At 35.1% G+C, this 21,772-nt stretch overlaps 3 protein-coding genes across 3 annotated transcripts; 1 reads left to right on the forward strand and 2 right to left on the reverse strand.

The window, feature by feature from the left end:
- The first annotated feature begins 7,458 nt into the window (after window positions 1–7,458).
- On the forward strand, window positions 7,459–13,313 carry LOC104227338 (pentatricopeptide repeat-containing protein At5g65560-like). The gene is made up of 4 exons (XM_009779560.2): window positions 7,459–10,548; window positions 11,190–11,277; window positions 11,958–12,053; window positions 12,505–13,313. Exon 1 carries the CDS (start codon window positions 7,488–7,490, stop codon window positions 10,335–10,337), a length of 2,850 nt encoding a protein of 949 aa, XP_009777862.1. The 5' UTR covers window positions 7,459–7,487; the 3' UTR covers window positions 10,338–10,548; window positions 11,190–11,277; window positions 11,958–12,053; window positions 12,505–13,313.
- A 371-nt stretch (window positions 13,314–13,684) lies between these two features.
- On the reverse strand, window positions 13,685–16,446 carry LOC104241618 (syntaxin-121-like). The gene is made up of 2 exons (XM_009796559.2): window positions 15,739–16,446; window positions 13,685–14,625 (listed from the first exon to the last, which is right to left on the reverse strand). The coding sequence occupies exons 1-2, from the start codon at window positions 16,224–16,226 to the stop codon at window positions 14,142–14,144; spliced, it is 972 nt and encodes a 323-aa protein (XP_009794861.2). The 5' UTR covers window positions 16,227–16,446; the 3' UTR covers window positions 13,685–14,141.
- A 1,068-nt stretch (window positions 16,447–17,514) lies between these two features.
- Window positions 17,515–21,167, reverse strand: LOC104212137 (syntaxin-121-like). The gene is made up of 3 exons (XM_070164203.1): window positions 21,024–21,167; window positions 19,385–19,884; window positions 17,515–18,375 (listed from the first exon to the last, which is right to left on the reverse strand). Exons 1-3 carry the CDS (start codon window positions 21,165–21,167, stop codon window positions 17,964–17,966), a joined length of 1,056 nt encoding a protein of 351 aa, XP_070020304.1. The 3' UTR covers window positions 17,515–17,963.
- Window positions 21,168–21,772: the final 605 nt, after the last annotated feature.

The raw sequence follows: 21,772 nt of genomic DNA on the forward strand, positions 1-21,772 counted from the left end.
AGAAAAGAAGCAATTAGAGGCTCAAGTTTACCTCCACAAACAAAACACATAAGCAGAACGACTCAAACACAAATAAGGGCCTTATTGTTAAACAGTATCCTAAGACAATGATGTCTAAGACATAGAAGATAAGCAATTTATTCTATAAACTCAGAAGTAATGGCCCTATCAGTTTGCCTACTAATTTTAAGCCTGTTAAATCAGAACAACATTAAGTAGCAGAAACAGTTTCAGAGTTACAAGATTTGAAAACGCCCTATAGGCTTGCCTACACACGGAATAGTGGTGTCCTAAGAGCATGATAACTACGTTTGATATAGTAAAATAGTGGGCAAATTTTAAAACTGACTCTTAAGTCCCTATAGGCATGTTGTCTAGTGATAGATTAGGGCAGTATTTGAAAGAATTCATTTTAGGGAAAACAAACCACTAATTAGACTAGTTTTGAAGTGAACTAATCGTGAATTGGATTGATTTATTTAAACTAAACTGGCTTTAGATCTATAGGCAGAAATTCTGACATGGTAAGGCAAACATAGAAAAATATACAATCTTATAGGCATGGTTTCTACTCGTGAAGTTGATTTTAAGACCTATAAACATGATTTCTATTATTGGAACCACTTGAGACTTATAGGCATGATTTCTAACATGGTAAGGCAAACATAGCAAAATATACAATCCTATAGACATGGTTTCTACTTGTGAAGTTGACTTTAAGACCTATAAACATGATTTCTATTATTGAAACCACTTGAGACTTATAGGCATGATTTCTAACATGGTAAGACAAACATAGCAAAAATATAAAATCCTATAGGCACGATTCTACCCATATTACCCCACAAATATGTACCTACCCACCCTTTTTTACTAGTTACACCAATATGCGTTTACAAACTATTACAGTTCAGATAAATGAATTACATAAATAAATAAAAAAGAAAAGAAGAAGTTACACTATAGAGAGCCTGAAGCAGACCAAGTGATTTCCCATAACCTCCAATAGCCTCAAATGCCAATTTCATAGACAATATCATTGTCTAGGTGCGTCAGAGTCCCTAAGGATCTCAAGGATCCCGGGCAGTGCTCACACCTAGACTTTGTAACCAAATTGAGTAAGTGCAGTGTGGAAGGGCCAGCCTCAGTGTGGTAGAGTTCAGAGAGAAATCAAAAGGATCCCAAGGCAGTACACAGACTGGAGGGAGCAGAACCTAGGGACTTAGGAGTAGAGTGAGAGTGTTTGACATAGTTTGAAAGGGTTTCAGTAGGAAAAAAGTGTTAAAAGAGATTTGCTTGAAATAGTTTTGTAAATAAGAGGGTTGTTTAGTAAAACAGCTTTTGAGAACAGTCATATAATTAAACAAACAGTAGGTCAGTCAGGCAAGTTCAACAAACACTTAGGAAACGAATCTCCACACAGGGTCAATTGGGGATTGGGGACAAATAGGGCAGGTATGATGAACACATAACAGGCAGAAGTCCTTTGCACTTAGTGTAGATAGTAAGACATAGATTTAGGAGTATTAATTAGAACACAGTTACAGAACCAGAGATGCCTAGGGAGATTCATGGGAGTTGGGAGATAGTAGAGTAAAGGATTTTATACTAAACATGGCTGAGCATAATATTAAAACAACTAGGGGCAATAGCTCAATAAGTGCATACTAGAACTAGTAGACAAGCATTAAACAAAGCAGAGTCAAGTTACTAGTTCATGGGAGCATGCTGAAGCAAAGAGATTAATTACATGATGAACAACAACCATAGGTAGAAACAAATCAGGAACATGATAAACTGAAGTAGTAAAAGAAATATATTATTTTTGGGGCTTAAATTGAAATCAGAGCATACCAGTATAGAGATAGTAAACACAAGGTGAAGAATAGGAGAGCACAATAATTAGCCTTGGCTTCCAGCCGACTAATTCAAAATGGTAGCAAGTAACAAAGAAAAAAGCAAAAAGCCTTGAGTGTGAGAGAGAGAATTTTTGAACCAATGTGTTCGTCTGTATTAATGGGAGAGTATGTATATATATAGTAGTTCGAAACTAGGTAAAATAAGGAAAAAGAATCATAATAGTATAGTAATTATAGAACTCAGAACCAGTTAGAGCAAAATCAGTGCAAGTACTTCCTTAACTTAAGGGAATCAGTTCAAACGGTAAGAATAAGCAACAAATAAGGAAAGAAATCAATGTACAACCAATAAGGAAAGATTTCAAATTCAGTAAGTATAGGGTAAACAATTAGGGCTAAGTTCAGAAAACTCTAATTAAGGAGATAGTCAGTAAGAATAAAATACCAATGCAGACAAGGTAGGTGAATCAATCAATTTGAATAGAAAGGGTAAGAATCGAAGGTTTAAAGGAAGGTCTTCCAATCAAACCATGAAATAGGGAATCCAGAATCAATCAAAGAGAAAGTCATGATTCAGTGTGCAGCATATAAATAGAGTAAGATAAGAATAACCAGACTTAGCAAACATGCAAGTTAAACAGCACTGATAGAAAGAGGCAAATCATGAACAGTCAAGATGAACACAAACACATAGAGGTGATATAAGTTAGACTAAAAGCTTAGTAGGAACATATTCGAGGCAAGATAATCAAAGAAACTCAAACAAGAAACGATCAGTCATGCTAATACATAGAACCAAGCGAAGAAATCTAGAAAATTAGGGCTTTCAACATAGACAAGTTTAAGAGGTAGTAAAATCATAGAATCAGTCAAAAATATGCAAGAAATAGAAGTTTAAACATAAAGAATTAGTTTAAACAAAATTTTAAAAGAAGTTCCAAAACCCTAATTTTTAGAAGAAGGTGAAAAACACTTGAAATCAACGATTCTTGTAAAAGAGTTCCAAGGACAGTGTAAAACATTAAAGAAACAAACTCAAATCGTCCTAGATCTGTACAGATCTAGGAGATATAGGCGGAAATTAGGGTTTCAGAAGAAACCCATATAGAGATGAAAGAACTTGTCTAGAATCCCAAGGATCGTAACAAATACAGCATGTTTTTGCTTGAAATCACACTAGAGTATCCAAGAACATACAAGTTATGAACTCTAGATGTAAGTCGGCATGGCACTAGGCCCTTGAAGACCTTAAAGAAGGCAAGCATGGCATGAGAGAAGCCATTAGAGGCTTAGGAGTCTATGAGAAGTCACCGGAGATGACCGGAGAAGAGAGGTCGGCAGTTGAAGGGCTAGGGTTAGGTTGAGAGTGTACAAAGAGTAGAGAGGATTCTAGGGCGGCGGTATCTGGAAAATGATTAGGGTTGGGGGTGGTTTAGGATTAAAAAAGGCAAGAATCAATACGGACCGTTGATCTTTCAGATCAACGGCCATGATTTAATTGGTTCTGGGTCGGGTATGTGTGTTTAGGGTTTGAATCGGGTAATTCGATTATGAATTGGGCTAGGGTTGGGTTAAAATTGAGGCTAAAATTGAAATGCAATCTGGCTATGTTTTAAATAACCAATTTAACTCTATATAATTTATAGTAAATAATAGATAACTTCTAAAAAATAATTTCGTGTATTAAAATGATTTAAAATAGATATTTAATATTTTAAAAATATAGAAAATTATTTTGTGCATATAAAACATAATTGTACCCTAATAAGGCTATTATTGTAATTATATGAAAATTGGCTTAAAAAATACAAAATGCAAATTATAAAAATACACTAAAAATATTTTAACAATATTTTGGAATAAATATAAAATTTAGATGATTAAATTATCACAACAATAATTTGAAGGATAATTATTGGGGATTTTATGAGTAAAAAAAGGGGAGGACATGAATCAATTTAAAATCTCTAAAATTATAGAAAAGTTATAAAAACCTTGTGCATGCTTATATATGCATATATATGCTATTTTGAAAGTATTTATGCATATTAAAAATATATAGGGAAAATTGGGTATCAACATCTAGAATAACTGAAAACATAGCTATAGAAAGTAATTTAGTAAATGGTAGCTATAGCAAGTTACTTACCACTAAACAATAGTGATTTCTGAAAATTTCTCTATATTATATTACGATGGGATTTACAGTATGCCAGCTATAATTTGGGCTTTTAAATGAAATGGCCCAACGTATAATAGGCTCCTTATAAAGCTCTAGAGCTCTAACATGGCCTGTATATCTTCAGACATGCTTAACTACTCCGTAAAAATTGCATGGGGCGCCCTATTTGGTCGCCTCTTTTTAACTTATACCCGTTTTATTTTTTCGTTTGCATTCGTACCCATTTTTTGTTAAAAGCATCTTAAAAAGATGATTTGCCCTTCTTTAATAAACTACAGGACAAAACGTCAGCATGTTTTTGGTATGAAGTTTTAGCAAATGAACTAAATAACTTCAGCATGCATTAGAAAAAACTCATCAAAAAATTACATACTGCAAGACAAAAACTTATGTATGTTTAGTCTGAAGTTTTAGCAAATGAACGTAAAAACTTCAGCTTGTTTAGACTGAAGTTTCGGATAAAACTCATGGCAAAATTATAGACCACATGACAAAACTTCAACATGTTTTGGTGTGAAGTTTTAGCAAATGAACTAAATAACTTCAGCATGCATGAGCAAAAACTCATTAGAAAATTACATACTGCAAGAAAAAAACTTAAGCATGTTTAGTCTGAAGTTTTAGCAAATGGACAAAAAAACTTAAGCATGTTTAGTATGAAGTTTTAGCAAAAGAACTAAAAAACTTAAGCGTGTTTAGTCTGAAATTTTAGCAAATGAACTAAATAACTTCAGCATGCATTAGCAAAACTCATTACAAAATTGCATACTGCAAGACAAAAACTTAAGCATGTTTAGTCTGAATATTTAGCAAATGAACTAAAAAACTTAAGCATATTTAGTCTGAAGTTTTCGCAAATGAATTAAAAAACTTAAGCATGTTTAGTCTTTTATTTTAGCAAATGAACTAAATAACTTCAGTATGTTTCGACTGAAGTTTCGGATAAAACTCATGACAAAACTGTAGACTGCAGGATAAATAACTTCAGCATGGATTAGCATTAAGTTTTAGCTTCAATGTGAAACAACTTAATGCTATATTAGCATGAAGTTTTAGCTTCAACATGAAACAACTTCATGCTACATTAGCATGAAGTTTTAGCTTCAAGGTGAAACAACTTCATTCAAGTGTGATTTTGAAGATGAATCTGGATAAGTTTCTGGTTTGAGAGGCGATGAGGAGATCTTTTTTCACGAATAAGGTTGCAGATCACGCGATTAATGCGTGATTAAGTGTACATCGACCGGGTTGGTTCGGTTTTTATCAAAACCAAACCAAACCAACTATATCGGTTTGGATTGGTTCGATTTTGTCGGGTTTTTCGGGTTTTCGGATTTTTTTGTTACATAAATATTATTTCAATCTTACTTTGTTAAAATTATAGATAAAGCTTTGATAAATGAATATATGTTTAGTAAATATGGAAAAAAATTGACAAACATATGATCTATTAAAATATTCTAATGGGAGAATTTTTTTAGTAACACATGATAGTTATTTTCTTAGTCGTCTAACAATAATTTTTCGTTAATTTACGCTTTCAAGGTTAATAAATGAGAGGATCCCAAATATTTCTACATTTTCTAAAGAAAATTCACTATAAAATCTTAAAAATATATATAAAATTTATATATTTATATGTCGGTTTAGTTCGGATTTTTTTACTCAATACCAAACCAAGTCAAACCAAACCTAGTCGGGTTTTTTAATCGGTTTGGTTTGTCTTTTCGGTTTGGTGCGGTTTTCCGGTTCGGTTTGAACACCCCTATGCGTGATATAGGTTTTATATCTTTTGTCAGGGGTGTAATTGTCATATTATTACGAATTTTTTTATCAGCTGGCTATCAAATCAATAATTTTTAAAAATAGGGTACAAGTTAAAAGGTGGCACAAATATAGGATACGACTGCAAATTATAATGGTGGATTTGCAACAGTAGCCACTTATACGGTTGTTTAAAACACGCCCAACGTTTGTAAGGTATTTAATATTTAGCCAACTACGAAAAACTCCTCTTGCGAGTTGTATCTTCTTCGTCCTCCTCCTACTCCTCCTCCTCCTCCTCCTTCCTTCTTTCTTTCTTTCTCTATCTCTATTTTTCTCAAATCTCTTAGGTCCCACAATGACAAAATGAGCATCTATATAGTAAAAAGATATATGTCAATCATTATCAAACCAGATCATAAAATATAGTACTCCAATATACTAAAAGATCGAAGAGGCAGATTAAGAAGTGTATATGTGCATATATGTATAACGTATAGAATATACTGACTAATCGTTCGAGATTAGGCAATATAAACAAAAAAAACATGATTATCAATTGGGAAAAATTATATAAGATTATTATACTTTCGATAATTAAAATTTAGGGGTACCAAACTGATGCATGAAATATGTTGATCAAATTTAAGCCACTGACCAAAAGCTTAAAATGTGTCAATTCGAACTTCAGACAATTGCCTTGAAGTTTGAACTGCACTACTATTGCAAGTTTGAAGCACAATTGAAGCATGTTCTTGGACCGTCTTTCTCTTGCTGGCTTAGAAATTTGCTAACAAAGGTTTTCTTGTATTTGAAGGCGACATCAACAAAAGAAGAAATGATAACAACAAAATGGCTAAGTTTTAAATAGTTATTATGTATTAAATAGCATTATTGAACTGGCTACCTGATGTCACTTCTACCTTATAATGCTCTCTCGTTCATGATTTTGATTTCATACGATATTTATTTTTCTAGATTATATTTTGCCGGCTTGAACAAGCAAGGTGGGTAAAAAACAATGTATCGCATCAAGATGTAGCTTTGTTACACAAATGTATCATATAAAGTTTCATAGACTAAATTGTAAAAACCTATATGCCAAATACAAGTTTTTCTGAGTTTGTAAGTTGTTTTCAAAAATTGAATTTATATAAGTTATTATTCGATGTTTTACTTAAATGGAACATAGAGTTCCTTAAATCCACCTAATATCGTTCTAACAATAATCATTGTGGGGTTGACACAAGACCTGCAATTTTCAACTTGAGACCTGGCCGTCTAAAATTGAATGAGAGGCTAAACATTAAATTTTCTTTGCCTCAATAGGATTAGTAAGGTAAGGTTTAGCTCGGTTAGTGTTGCCTTGATCCTATGCCTTTGAAAAAATATCCACACGGCTATGAGATTATATGCCCTCGTGAGACTTTGCCGGCAGCTACACCATGAATCCTCTGTATGAGGCTGCCATCATAAGTCAATGTGAGGCGCAGATGAGTGATTATATAGCCAAGGCATATGGATAACAATACTAGTGCTATTGTCCTCTTATTTGTACTTTTTCTTAATTATTATATATTTTTTTCTTTTATTAATAAAAAACTAGCCCTAGCATTGCCCAGTGGATTGACAAAAAAAAAAAAAAAAATTAAAATGGCTATTTGTGCAATTCGGCCCTTCCAATGTCAGCTGAAGTATCGCCACCTCTGTCAGCGGAACAACAAAATCGCCGCTGTGTTACACTCCAAAACCAGCTCCATGAATCTCAAAACTTGAATATCTCTCTCCGTCTTGATTGGATTGATTTTCCAAAGACGATGATACAATGGACGGCATTGCCTACTCCATTATTCCGTTCATCAGGTCAGTCAATTTCTCTTTTATTCTCCTTTATCAAATCTTTCCCATTTTCCATCACTTGTTCATTCCCAGAAGAATCTCAAGAAACCTCTTCTTCCATTGACCAACAACTCCTCAATCTCCTTTCAAATACAAATTGGCAAAAACACCCTTCCCTCAAGATTCTTATTCCTTCTCTATCCCCTTCTCTTCTTTCTTCTTTCCTCTCTCAAAACCACTCAAATCTTAATCCCCATATTACCCTCTCCTTCTTCAATTATCTCTCTCGTATCCCTTCTTTCAAACCCAATATTCATTCCTATGCACCCCTTTTACGTATTTTAATTTCCAATAAGCTTTTTCAGGTCGCTGAAAAAACCCGCCTTTCTATGATTAAATCCTGCGAAACGCGTGACGATGCTGTTTTTGCAATGGGTTTTCTGCGAGACATGAATAAATGTGATGAGTTTAAGCTTAATTTGTGGGCTTATAACACGTTGTTAATGTCCTTATCGCGGTTCGTTATGATTGAGGAAATGAAATGTGTGTATGGTGATATGTTGAATGATATGATTAGGCCTGATATTTATACTTTTAATACAATGATTAATGCTTATTGTAAATTGGGTAATGTTGTTGAGGCTGAGCTTTATTTGAGTAAGATCTTGCAAGCTGGTTTGAGTCCTGATACGCACACCTATACGTCGTTTATATTGGGGCATTGTAGGAGAAAGGATGTAGATAGTGGTTTTAAGGTTTTTAGTGAAATGCCGAAAAAAGGTTGCCGAAGAAATGTGGTTTCGTACAATAATTTGATTCACGGGTTGTGTGAAGCGAGGAGGATGGATGAGGTGATGAGGTTGTTTTCAGGAATGGGAGATGATGATGGTTGTTGTCCTAATGTTCGGACCTATACGATTCTCATTGATGCATTGTGTCGATTGGATAGGAGGGCAGAAGCATTGAGTTTGTTCGGCGAGATGAAGGAGAAAGGTTGTGAGCCGAATGTTCATACTTACACTGTTCTCATTGATGGCTTGTGTAAAGACTCCAAGATTGACGAAGCAAGAGCGTTACTAGATGTGATGTCAGAAAAGGGGCTAGTTCCGAGTGTGGTGACATACAATGCTTTGATTGATGGTTACTGTAAGAAAGGTTTGGTTGATGTTGCATTAGCTTTTTTTGACACGATGGAATCGAATAATTGTATCCCTAATGTACGTACATACAATGAATTGATTTCTGGCTTTTGTAGGACAAAGAAGGTGCATAAGGCAATGGCACTACTTGATAGGATGCTTGAGCGCAAACTGTCTCCTAGTAAAGTCACTTTTAACTTGTTAGTGCATGGACAGTGTAAAGAGGGCGAAATAGATAGTGCATTTAGGTTGCTTAGATTGATGGAGGAGAATGGTTTGGCTCCTGATGATTGGACATATGGTACACTAGTTGATGGCTTGTGTGAAAGAGGCAGAGTTGAAGAAGCTAACACCATTTTTAGTTCTCTAAAAGAGAAGGGTATAAAGGTTAATGTTGCAATGTACACTGCTCTAATTGACGGACATTGCCGAGCTGAAAAAGTTGATTTTGCCTTGACATTGTTCAAGAAAATGATTGAGGAAGGTTGCTTCCCAAATGCATGTACTTATAATGTGCTGATTAATGGGTTGTGTAAACAGGGTAAGCAGCTGGAGGCAGCCCGTTTACTTAAAAGGATGCCAGAAAGTGGTGTTAAACCCACAATTGAATCCTACAGTATCCTGATTGAGCAGCTACTAAAAGAATGTGCTTTTGATCATGCTTACAAGGTTTTTAATTTAATGGTTTCCATGGGACACAAGCCTGATGTCTGCATTTACACTTCATTTCTGGTTGCATATTACAATGAAGGGAAATTGAAAGAAGCGGAAGATGTAATGGCTAAGATGGCAGAGGCGGGAGTTAGGCCAGATTTGATGGCCTATACAGTGATGATTGATGGCTATGGTCGTGCAGGATTATTAAATCGAGCCTTTGATGTGCTAAAATGTATGTTTGATGCTGGATATGAACCTTCTCATTATACCTATTCCGTTTTGATCAAACATTTGGCGCAAGGAGGACTTGATCTCAAAACAGAGGCCAGTTCTATCAATATTGCTGACGTGTGGAAAGTAGTGAAATATGAAACTTTGCTTAAACTCTTTGAGAAAATGGGGGAACATGGATGTCCTCCAAGTACAAACACTTTTAGTTCGCTTGCTATTGGACTCTGTAGAGAAAGACGCCTTGAGGAAGCTTCGAGGTTACTTGATCATATGCAGAGTTGCGGAATGCCTTCTTCTGAAGATATATACACCTCAATGGTAAATTGTTGTTGCAAGTTGAGAATGTATGAGGATGCAGCAAGATTTCTTGACACTATGCTTACACAAGGTTTTTTACCACGCTTAGAGTCGTACAAGCTCCTTATATGTGGATTATATGATGACGGAAGCAATGATAAAGCTAAGGCAACCTTCTTCCGGCTTCTTGATTGTGGGTACAATAATGATGAGGTAGCTTGGAAGCTTCTAATTGATGGCTTACTTAAGAGGGGACTTGTAGATATATGTTCTGAATTGTTGGATATGCTGGAGAAAAGTGGTTCTCGGCTTAGTTCCCAGACATATACATTGCTGCTAGAGGGACTTGATAGAACAGACAACAAATAAAGTATGAAAATCCTACTATTTGTGATTCTGTTGCATATGTTTGTGCAGTCAAGGATGTCCACAACTGGATCTGCATGTGCACCTTGATACCCTGTTGCTTGAATAAAGGTCTCTCATTTCCATTCGTGTGGGCTATCTTTTTTAAGGGGAATCTGCCTTCCACGAGGTCATTTCGGAGTCGTAATGTGGTATATGCAGTGACTTCTGACAGGTAACTGGCAAGTTACAATTGCTTTCTTAACTTTGTCTTGCATTCCTCAGTCTATTTTCATCTTTCTCATATTCTTGATGCTTTTTATTTAAGTGGAAGGTGGATAAAATAGTGAAAACTTGATGTCTCACTTTCTGGTGCTAAAATATGTTTTATTGGATTCTATTTCCGAAAGCTGTGAACTCTTTATACTTTTATCATTTTATTGCTTAGTTTGAATAAATATGCTAACTATTTGGTTTTGATGAATGATCTGTTTAGGCCAGTGGTTATGAGCTGCAACTCTGCAACAGTTGCAAAGGTCTTTCAATAACAAGCTAGTTGCAACTTCTCCCTAAAACAAAAAACTTTAAGGAAATTGTAATGTAAATGACCTCTTATTCATCAGAGGAATGGAGTCTGAGTTTTGTTCAATTTTGTAACATAAGTAATCTTAAGCAATATGTTGTGCGTTTAAGACGGTGCTATAATTCACATTGTTAGCTTTGCATTTGTGATTCCTTTTAGTTCCTACATCACCAAAGATGGCTTTATGCTGAAAGTTACCCTTGTGGTTCTTTTTCCTCAACCCCTCTCTTATTATATGAGAAATACTGGTTCGTTATCTCTTATCCATCCTAGCATATTCTTCATCTATGCAGGGAGTGCCACCACTTGATGTGCCAGAATTGTTGGCATATTTAGTTACACAGTCGAGCCCATTTTTGGATCAAATTGGAATAAGAAGAGGTAATAGTTCATTTGTAATTTACAAATTTATTAGTGCGACTTTGGATTGTCTTTCTTTTTATTCTGTTTGCAATACTTTTTTTTTTTTTTGGTTGCAATGCTTAATATTTGTTCTGTTTGCAATACTCAACCTGTGCATTTAGTCTACATGACTTTTAATGTTTAGTCTATTTAAGCTGTTGAAGGTGGATATTCTTCACTAGCGTAAGTCACTCTGATGATACTACCTATGCTCCTGGTTTGATATTTTACCAGTGCTTTCACTTTGCTCTAGATACACTTATTCCTTTTGGACATTTAGTAGGAATGGTAGCCTACTCTTGCTTCAAGTTATATAATTTCTAAAATATATTTTCATTTTAAATTTGTAGTAAATTATTGCACTTAAAGCTAGGAGCATTTTCATCTGGTGTGAATTCTGTGGTAGCTCTGTTAGTTACAACCTTTCAACAAGTAAAATGGGACAGTTTCTCCGGAATGTATCATTGACATGTCCATCATGGTGATGCAGAACATTTGCATGATATACAAGCAAAAACTGAACTTTGTTTATTTTTTTTTAATTTTATATATATATATATATATATATATATATATATATATATGTGTGTGATTTAAATGTCTATTTGTTGTCTATGGACACTATACTCCATCCTCTCTGGTTGTTAATTTATTTGCAGATATATCAGAAAAGATTGTGGAAAGTCCATGTAGCGAAGGACGAAGTAAACTTTTGCTACATTCCTTACCCGAAGGAGGATCCACTCTGATTGAAGGTGAATTTATGAATGATGAACTAAATTTAGGAATTGCCAGTTTTCTTCAGAGTACTGATCATTGTTATGTGCGACCTGATTTATGTTATATGTAGAGTATGAGACACATATACTCACCCGTGGGATTTCAATTTTACTTTCGTGCAAATTTTGTTATTCCTTTAAATGGTAAATATCTCATGAACGATATTACTTGTATAAAGTCTTAAACTTTTTCCTTGTGACATCTTCTATAACTACTGAATGCACTATTTTTTTCTTTTATTTTCTTCTTGAGATTTTTCATTGACATGGTTCTTCCAATTGGTTGATCTTAAGCGTGATCAACAATGTTGAGTGCAAACCATTTGCTGCCTTTTGTTTGATGCTAGTTGTTGTGTTTTCCCATTTCCTTGTTCCCTGTTTGATTCTTTACAGTTCAGCTTTTTAATGTACATATCTTTGCTTGCAGTTACAAGGTCTTCATAAATCCTAGTATCAGTGATGTGCTCTGCACTGCCACGGCCGAGGCTCTTGCAAGGGGAAAATCTGTAGTCTGTGCAGACCACCAATCGAATGAATTTTTCCAGGCATTTGACTTACAGGATTCGTGAAGACTCTGTAGCAAAGTTAAAGAGGCAATATCTGGCGAACCTCAGTCTCTCACTCCCGAGGAGCAATATCAGCATTCATTGGATGTTGCTACACAGAGGTGGTTTATTCTGATCTCAATAAGGTTCTGAGTAGCGAAATGAGTATGGGCTGGAGACATCAGAAAGGCATAGGGAAATCAGCTTCTATACCAAACCTAGACGAGATGGTTGATGGGGGTCAGGCGTTTGCCCACAATTGTCTCACAAGGAACGAGTTCTTGAGGTTGTGTACTGGTGTAATACCTAAAACTCGGGATTATGACAAACAGCATTAAAGATCTGCATGTCTTGCCTCAGGTAGAAAACCCAACATATGGCTGGTAGATAGGTACATAATTGACGTGTATGTCATTGTTTTCAAATATGTATAGTAGGGGTTTCATGCAAACTGGAAATTCTTAGATCGTATTCTAAAGGTCTAGGTAAATATTCTTGATGCTTTCAAGCTATTGATGCGGTTAAACCCGCAGAGAAGTTGATAGGATCATCATATGTACAGTTATTAACTTGTAAGAGTTGTACCTCTTGTGTCACTCTTTAGCTATAATGCTTGAGAGAAGAAAAAGCTGCTCATTGATGACAAAAAATTTAAAATTGCTCATTTATGAGCCTCTTCTTTTTCCCTTGTTTTTCTACTCTATTGGAGCTTACGTTCTAAATAATTGAAGGGTGTGTATCTTGAAATAATATTATTTCTCATACGTTGTAGGTCGCTTTTCCCTGTTAATATGAGAGATATTGACAAGTATCTTTTAACATAATTGATGTATGCTAAATGTCTTGTTTAGTTGTTCTATTATCAAACTTTTCATAAGGATATAATGAACTTTTACAAGTGTATTGTGTACATCCTTGTTACGTACTTACCATTCGTGAAGAATTTTTTAATTCTATTTGACATCTTCTTGAAGTCTAGTAAAACAATTGCAGGCTGGAATTTTCATGGAGGCATGCCACATGCATTTATTAATTTTGAAAAGGTCCAAAGAAGAAACAAAAGAATCACCAACAAGAGATTAGATATAACCAAGCAATTAAGACAAAACACGGTAAAAAATTAAACAGTACCCCCTCAGCTCCGTTTCTACTTATATCAATAATTACAAAAGAACTCCAAACATTAAAAAAAAAAAAAAAAAAGGCAAAAACAGCAGCATGGTGCTCAAAGTATTATGCGTTCATGCATGAAGTCGTCATGCAAGGGTCGCAATGTAGTCTACCTTGAAATAAGCATCAGTGACTGACACTATTGTTTCGAACCTGTGACCTATAAGATCATTTGACTGCTTCTCGTAGTATGTCATTCTTTCCGAAGATGGAGGTAGGATTTTTAGTTTATGGGTTCTGTACCACAATCCTTTTTGCTTACTGTTCTGAATAGATTACTTACACGTATTAAATGATATTTTTGTGCAAATATATGGTTTGAGGCTACTGGATTCTGCCGAACTCGTAGCTATCGCGTTGGCTGTGGCGGTTGCTGTGGCTGTGGTTGTGGCTGCGGCTGTGTCTCCCCCCCTGATTTCTTCCATGGTTGAATGGAAAGAACCACCACCAAGATAATAATCAGCAAAATAACAATGGCAATACAAGTCCATTTTCTTGTATTTTTCTGGTGCTTTCTTGCTACCTCAAGCTGCTGAGCACCACCTCTAACAAATGAATTGGCTCTGTTGACTTGACTTTCAATGTCATCTAACTGAGCTCCTTGACTTTCCACTAAAACTGCCATGTCCAAGAAAACTTGGTGTAGTTCTTTCAGATTTTTTTCCAATTCCTTCACAGCTTCATGCCTTTCTTGAATTTCCATAACTGTGTCCATTACTTGTCCTCTTCCTTGCTCCTGTATTGCTTTCTGCAAAAATGTTTCACTTTGACCAGTGGATATTAGATTATCTAGTGTACCTTCATCTGGGTTTTCTCCTGTTACCGTGTAGTACCTATTGAACACATAATATAATTAAGTAATTAATATTATAGTTCCTCTAACAGTTTAAATTTTTAGATTAACCAATCACACATTTCATGTATTCTAGTATTATAGTAGTTAGAGATTCTAGGTTTCGAGTCCTATCGACACATATTATAAATTGAATTTTCACTTATTTAGTTCATAAAAAAATTAGTCTCGCACATGAAGGACGTACAATCATATATTTTAACAGATTAAATTTTAGATGAAATGTTAGGCAGAGGCCCTAATTTCAAAATTCACTACCACCCACTATCAAACTCGGATCATAAAAAAATTCAGACCTTCGTTTGAGTTTTGGTTTAATATTAATCCGATGTAGAAAAAAATCTCAATTTTTTCCCTTGACCCTAATGGAGCTCCAAGGTGAGGATAATTTTGAACCATAGTCTAAAATTGAGAATATGAACTTTTTTCCAAAGAATTTAGACATTTGGACTTTACACATTCCATGCTCGAGCTCCACCAATAATAAAGGGTAATATAAGGCAAGGGCATGGGCTAGGGGTGGGCATAGTTTGGGCAAACCTGAAACTCAGACCAAAATTCAAATTTTTTGGATATTTGGTTTGGACTTTTGGATTACGGATGTGGATTTTGAATTTAATTTTTAAAATTTTTGGATTTTGGGTGGGATATTAGATTTGGTACTTAGGATTTTTGGATATCCGAAAATCCGAAACTTTTATACTTTATATTTAGTCCATTATCCATATGTCAATAATAATAAGTTCAATAACTTTACTCATTAGATATTATCTCATATATTCAATAAATTACTAAGTTACTGTCAGAAATTTTTTATTTGGACACGGTTTTACTATTGCTACTTCTTATTGGTCGTATTAATGTCTCGATTGCATTTCCTTGATAATAATTTCATTACTTGAATACTTTATTTGGATGATTGCGGTGAGAATGAGGAATTTTTCAAGCAATTTAATATTAGTACTTCATTTGGATATTCATTGCAGTAAAAATTCTAAATTAAAAGTCAAAATGATAGTATAAGTTGCTTAGCTTTTCCATCTAATATAGTAATAAGTAATTAAAACTATGCTAATAGTTAACTAAACAGTACCTTCTTTGAACAGTTTCTCGATACTCAGAAGCCATTCTTTGCCGGAGTTCATTGAACTGATTCATAGATTCTTGAAGTTTTTTCCTCAAACCATTCACAACAGAAGTTCTTGTTCTATCAGAAGAACTTCCAGGGCCACAACCAGCTATACTTCTATTAGCAGCATTAGATCTGTCTAATGCTTCTAAACGAACTTTAATAAATTTGGCTTTTTTCAAAGCTATTGAAACATCATTATCCATCTTTGTTCTAACATCTTTGACATTTTTAGCATTGTGCAAAGTCTTGCTCTGCTCGTGTGAGTTGTGGAGTTGAGAGTGAAGCTTTTCAAGTTCTTTAAGCTCGTCTTTTATGGCTTCTACATCTTCAAAAAACTTGTCAAGATTGATACCACCAGTTTGTCTCATTTGTATGCCGTGAGACTCTTGATTTGGGGATTGATCTTCACTTCTGAAACGAGAGAAAGAGCCTGAAAAAAGATCATTCATTTTATTGAATAACTAATTTCTATTGATCTGGCTAAGATGGGTTCGGAAGGAATAAATGAGTTGGGGTTTTCTAGAGCTGTAGCTAGGTGGTGGGGATAGGGTGTGTGTGGGGGGGGGGGTAGGTTGAAATTTATTTAGTTCTTGAATGGCAGGCTGAGCCGCTGAGGAAGCAATAAATGAGTTGGGGTTTTCTTGAGCTGTAGCTAGGTGGTGGTGGGGTAGGGGGGGAGGGGGGAGGTTGAAATTTATTTAGTTCTTGAATGGCAGGCTGGAGAGAAGACTTGTTAAACGGGTGGTCTGCTTCAACAACTATGCCAAATTGACTGAAAAAATAAGATTTAAAAAGTCAATTGATATTATTGTAGTACTTATTAGTCTTCAAGAGTGTGGGGTATGAAGTAAGGAAAGGGTCAAATGTTTGGTTAAGATTGATTGGGTCAAATAAGCTTGAGTACCGAGAGAATATCCTCATCCGAGAGGTTGTCTGGCTAGCTCATATTATGCAAAATTAAATTTATTGGCGGATTCAGGATTTATAAATTGATGATGGTCAGTTATCTATTTTTGTAAGTGATATCTATAAATACATAAAACAATTTGGGTAAAGCCAATAGGTGCTTCAGCAACCACACCTCCGAATGTAGATCCGCCACATGCAAAAATTATTTTTGTGAAAAATAAAACAAAAGAACTATAATTTGATGGTTAATAATGAAAAAATAGTTACGCTTTGATAGGATTCTATGTCGAATAGACACCGGAGTAGAGTTACACTTGCCAAATTGCATCCCTTCACAATTATATTAAAGTAGTTAATATCATTGAAAAGTAATTAAAGTAGTTGCTCATTTATGATCCTCTTCATTTTGCCTTATTTTTCTACATTATTGGACCTTACGTTCTGAATTATTGAAGGATGTGTATCTTGAAATATTATTTGTTTCTCATATGTCGAACGTCGCTTTTCTCTATTATTAGGTATTGACAAGTATACAACAATTCTTTTTAACATAATTGATGTATGCTATATCTTGTTTAGTTCTATTATCAAACTTTTCATACGGATATAATGAATTCTTACATCCTTGCCTACGTACTTACCATGGTGTGAAGAATTGTTTTAATTCTATTTAACATCTTCTTGAAGTCTAGTAAAACAATTGCATGCTGGAATCTCCATGGTGGCATGCCACGTGCATTTATTAAATTTGAAAAGGTCCAAAGAAGAAACAAAAGAATCACCAACAAGAGATTAGATACAACCAAGCAATTAAGACAAAACACATGGTAAAAAATTAAACAGTATCCCTCAGCTCCATTTCTACTTGTAGCAATAATTACAAAAAGAACTCCAAACATTTAAAAAAGAACGCAACAAAAGGCAGCGTAGTGCTCAAAGTACTATGCCTTCATGCATGAAGTCGTCATGCAAGGATCGCAAGGTAGTCTACCTTCAAATAAGCATTAGTGAGTGACCGACTCCATTGTTCGAACCTGTGACCTATAAGATTATTTGATTACTTCTCGTATTATGTCATTCTTTCCCGAGATGGAGGTAAGATTTTTAGTTTATGGGTTCTGAGCCACAATCCTTTTTGCTTAATGAGTTCTGAATAGATTACGACTTACACGTATTAAATGATATTTTAGTACAAATATATGGTCTGAGGCTACTGGATTCGGCCGAACTCGTAGTTATCGCATTGGCTGTGGCTGTGTCTCCGCCCCTGATTTCTTCTATGGTTGAATGGAAAGAACCACCACTAAGATAATAATCAGCAAAATAACAATGGCAATACAAGTCCATTTTCTTGTATTTTTCTGGTGCTTTCTTGCTACCTCAAGCTGCTGAGCACCACCTCTGACAAATGAATTGGCTCTGTTGACTTGACTTTCAATGTCATCTAACTGAGCTCCTTGACTTTCCACTAAAACTGCCATGTCCAAGAAAACTTGGTGTAGTTCTTTCAGATTTTTTTCCAATTCCTTCACAGCTTCATGCCTTTCTTGAATTTCCATAACTGTGTCCATTACTTGTCCTCTTCCTTGCTCCTGTATTGCTTTCTGCAAAAATGTTTCACTTTGGCCAGTGGATATCAGATTATCTAGTGTACCTTCATCTAGGTTTTCTCCTGACACCGTGTAGTACCTGTTGAACACATGATATTAATAAGTAATTATAGTCTCTCTAGCGGTTTAAGTTTTTAAATTCGCCAATCACACATTTCAATGTTTTCAGTAATAGAGCAGTCAAAGATCCTAGTTTCGGGTCTTGTCGACATGCATTATAAATTGAATTTTCACTTGGTTTGTAAAAAAAAAAATGTTCAGACTCACATGAGGGACATATGATCGTATATTTTAACAGTTTAAATTTTTAGATGAGTTGACGATAAATCTCAACGAAAACAAAGCAGGTAGAGGCCCTGATTTCAAATTTTACTACTACACACTATCAAACTTGGGTCATAAAACAATCAAATCTTCGTTTGACTTTTGGTCTAATTAATCCGGTGTTAGGAAAAAATCTCTTTTGCACTTGACCTTAATGGAGCTCCAAGGTGAGGATAATTTTGAACGATAGTCTAAAGTTGAGTAATAGCAAGTAAATTTGAAAAAAAAAAATCTCAAAGAATTTAGACAGTTTGACTTCCACATTTCATGTTGGAGCTCCACCAATAACAAAGGGAAATATAAGGCAAGGGCATTGATAAATTAAAGGGATTTTTACACTGTGGCTCTTTTTAAAAACTATTCTCATATATAATAGCACTCATTGTTTACTCTAAAAATAAAAGATTGATTTACAATTATAACATATTTCAAAGAAAATTCTAAATAAAGTCTAGTCCACAAATTAAGGAAGAAATTGATCCTTATTACTAATTTATTTCCATTTCTCTCTTTCTTTCAACGCCACCCTCTATCTCTTCTTTATGCATTAGTAATTAACGTATTTCACTTAATCTGTCAAAGGTAGCTGGCTTCCTTATCCTTTGCCCTGATGATCTTGTTTATCTTTATTGTTGTTATTAGCATATTTTCAGTTAAACTACAAAAGATATCTTTTATTGGAAATGTGACAATCGAATAAGATGATGAAAGCAATAAATACAAGGATGAACTACAAAAAATAGAAGGCTATAATTCAACTGTACCTTCTTTGAACAGTTTCTCTATACTCATAAGCCATTCTTAGCCGGAGTTCATTGAACTGATTCATAGATTCTCGAAGTTTTTTCCTCAACCCATTCGCAACAGAAGTTCTTGTTCTATCAGAAGAAATTCCAGGACCACAACCAGCTATACTTCTATTAGCAGCATTAGATCTGTCTAAAGCTTCTAAACGAACTTTGATAAATTTAGCTTTTTTCAAAGCTATTGAAACATCATTATCCATCTTTGTTCTAACATCTTTGACAGTTTTAGCATTGTACAAAGTCTTGCTTTGTTTGTGTGAGTTGTGGAGTTGAGAGTGAAGCTTTTCAAGTTCTTTAAGCTCGTCTTTTATAGCTTCTACATCTTCAAAAAACTTGTCAAGATTGATACCACCAGTTTGTCTCTTTTGTATGCCGTGAGATTCTTGATTTGGGGATTGATCTTCACTTCTGAAACGAGAGAAAGAGCCTGAAAAAAGATCATTCGTTTTGATGAATAACTAATTTCTATTGATCTGACTAAGATGAGTTCGGAAGGAATAAATGAGTTGGGGTTTTCTTGAGTTGTAGCTAGGTGGTGGGGATAGGGTGATGTAACGACCCGGCCAATCGTTTTGAGAGTTGTAGTCCCGTTTTCCCATTTCCTGCTTCCTTTATGTTCTACAGCTGTATTGTGGCTTACCGGGTTAGTTGGTTCGGGTCCGGAGCAATTTCGGAGTGAATTGAGACACTTAGTCTCTTAATTGAAAGCTTAAGTTGGAAAAAATTGACCGGATGTCGACTTATGTGTAAAAGACCTCGAATTTGAATTTTTATGGTTCCGCTAGCTCCATTAGGTAATTGTGGACTTAGGAGCATATCCGGATTATAATTTGGAGGCCCGTAGTTGAATTAGGCTTGAATTGGCGAAAGTTGGAATTTTGGAAAGTTTGACCGAGGGACATTTTGATATCGAGGTCAGATTGAATTTCTGGAAGTTGGAATAGGTTCGTGGTGTCATTTATGACTTGTGTGCAAAATTTGAGGTCAATCAGATGTGATTTGATAGGTTTCGGTGTCGTTTGTAGAATTCAAAATTTTCAAAGTTCAGTATGCTTGAATCCGTGAGTAATTCATGTTTTTGATGTTGTTTGAGGTGATTTGAGGGCTCAGCTAAGTTCGTATGGTGTTTTGGGACTTGATGGTATGTTCGGTTGAGGTCCTGGGGGCCTCGGGTGAGTTTCGGGTGGTTAACGGATCATTTTTGGACTTTTGTTGATAATTGATATCTGCTGTTGTGTTCTTTCTGGTTTTCTCTTACGCTTTCGCGAGAGGAGTCTCGCGTTCGCGAAGGGTTAATGTGAGATGGGAAGATTTTGTTCTTCACATTCGCGAAGAAGAAGACACGAACGCGAATGTGTGGTTTGCGTGTGCATCGTGAACACGGGGGTGGTGTCGCGTTCGCGAAGAGAAATGAGGCAGCTGGGGATCCCAGGCCTTGGGTCTACGCGTTCGCGAGGTATGGGCTGCTTCGTGATGAGTTAAGTTGGTAAAGCTTCGCGTTCCCGAAACGTTGGTCGCGTTCCCGAAGAGATAAACTGGGAGGCAGTCATGTTGGTCTACCCCCTCCACCCCCCTCCACCCCCTATAGCATGTGTGCATTCATATTCTTCTTCTTCTTCTTCTTCTTCTTCTTCTTCTTCTTCTTCTTCTTCTTCTTCTTCTTCTTCTTCTTCTTCTTCTTCTTCTTCTTCTTCTTCTTCTTCTCATCCTTTTTTTGACCTTGCACTCTATTTGAACGCATGGTCGGGTTATTTTAGAGATTGATACATATATACAGCTATCAAAGTATATATATAGACACAAACACACAGACACTTCACTGCAATACTATAACGTATATATAACTTGTTATAGTATATGTTAGTATGTGTATATCTATAACACACACACTTCGTGTTGCTTTAACTACATATATAGCATGTTATAGTATATGATATTGTATTCATTATTTGTATTATAATAGAGTTAATGAATTACATTCATGTATATTTGATGAAAAATTATATTTACTAATTAGGATCTTGAATGTAATTCATTAACTCTGTTATAATACAAATAATGAATACAATATCATATACTATAACATGCTATATATGTAGTTAAAGCAGCACGAAGTGTGTATGTTATATATATACACACACTAACATATATACTATAACAAGTTATATATACGTTATAGTATTACAGTGAAGTGTGTGTGTGTGTGTGTGTGTATATATATATATATATATATATATATATATATAAACATGAAGCGCTAGGAAAACATGGTCGGGTTATTTTAGGGATTTATACACTTGTAAATTGATTCATCGACTTATAACCTACTCAGATGCATCATTGAAT

This window comes from Nicotiana sylvestris, chromosome 12 (assembly GCF_000393655.2).
Source record: "Nicotiana sylvestris chromosome 12, ASM39365v2, whole genome shotgun sequence".
In the NCBI taxonomy this organism is placed as follows: Eukaryota; Viridiplantae; Streptophyta; class Magnoliopsida; order Solanales; family Solanaceae; genus Nicotiana; species Nicotiana sylvestris.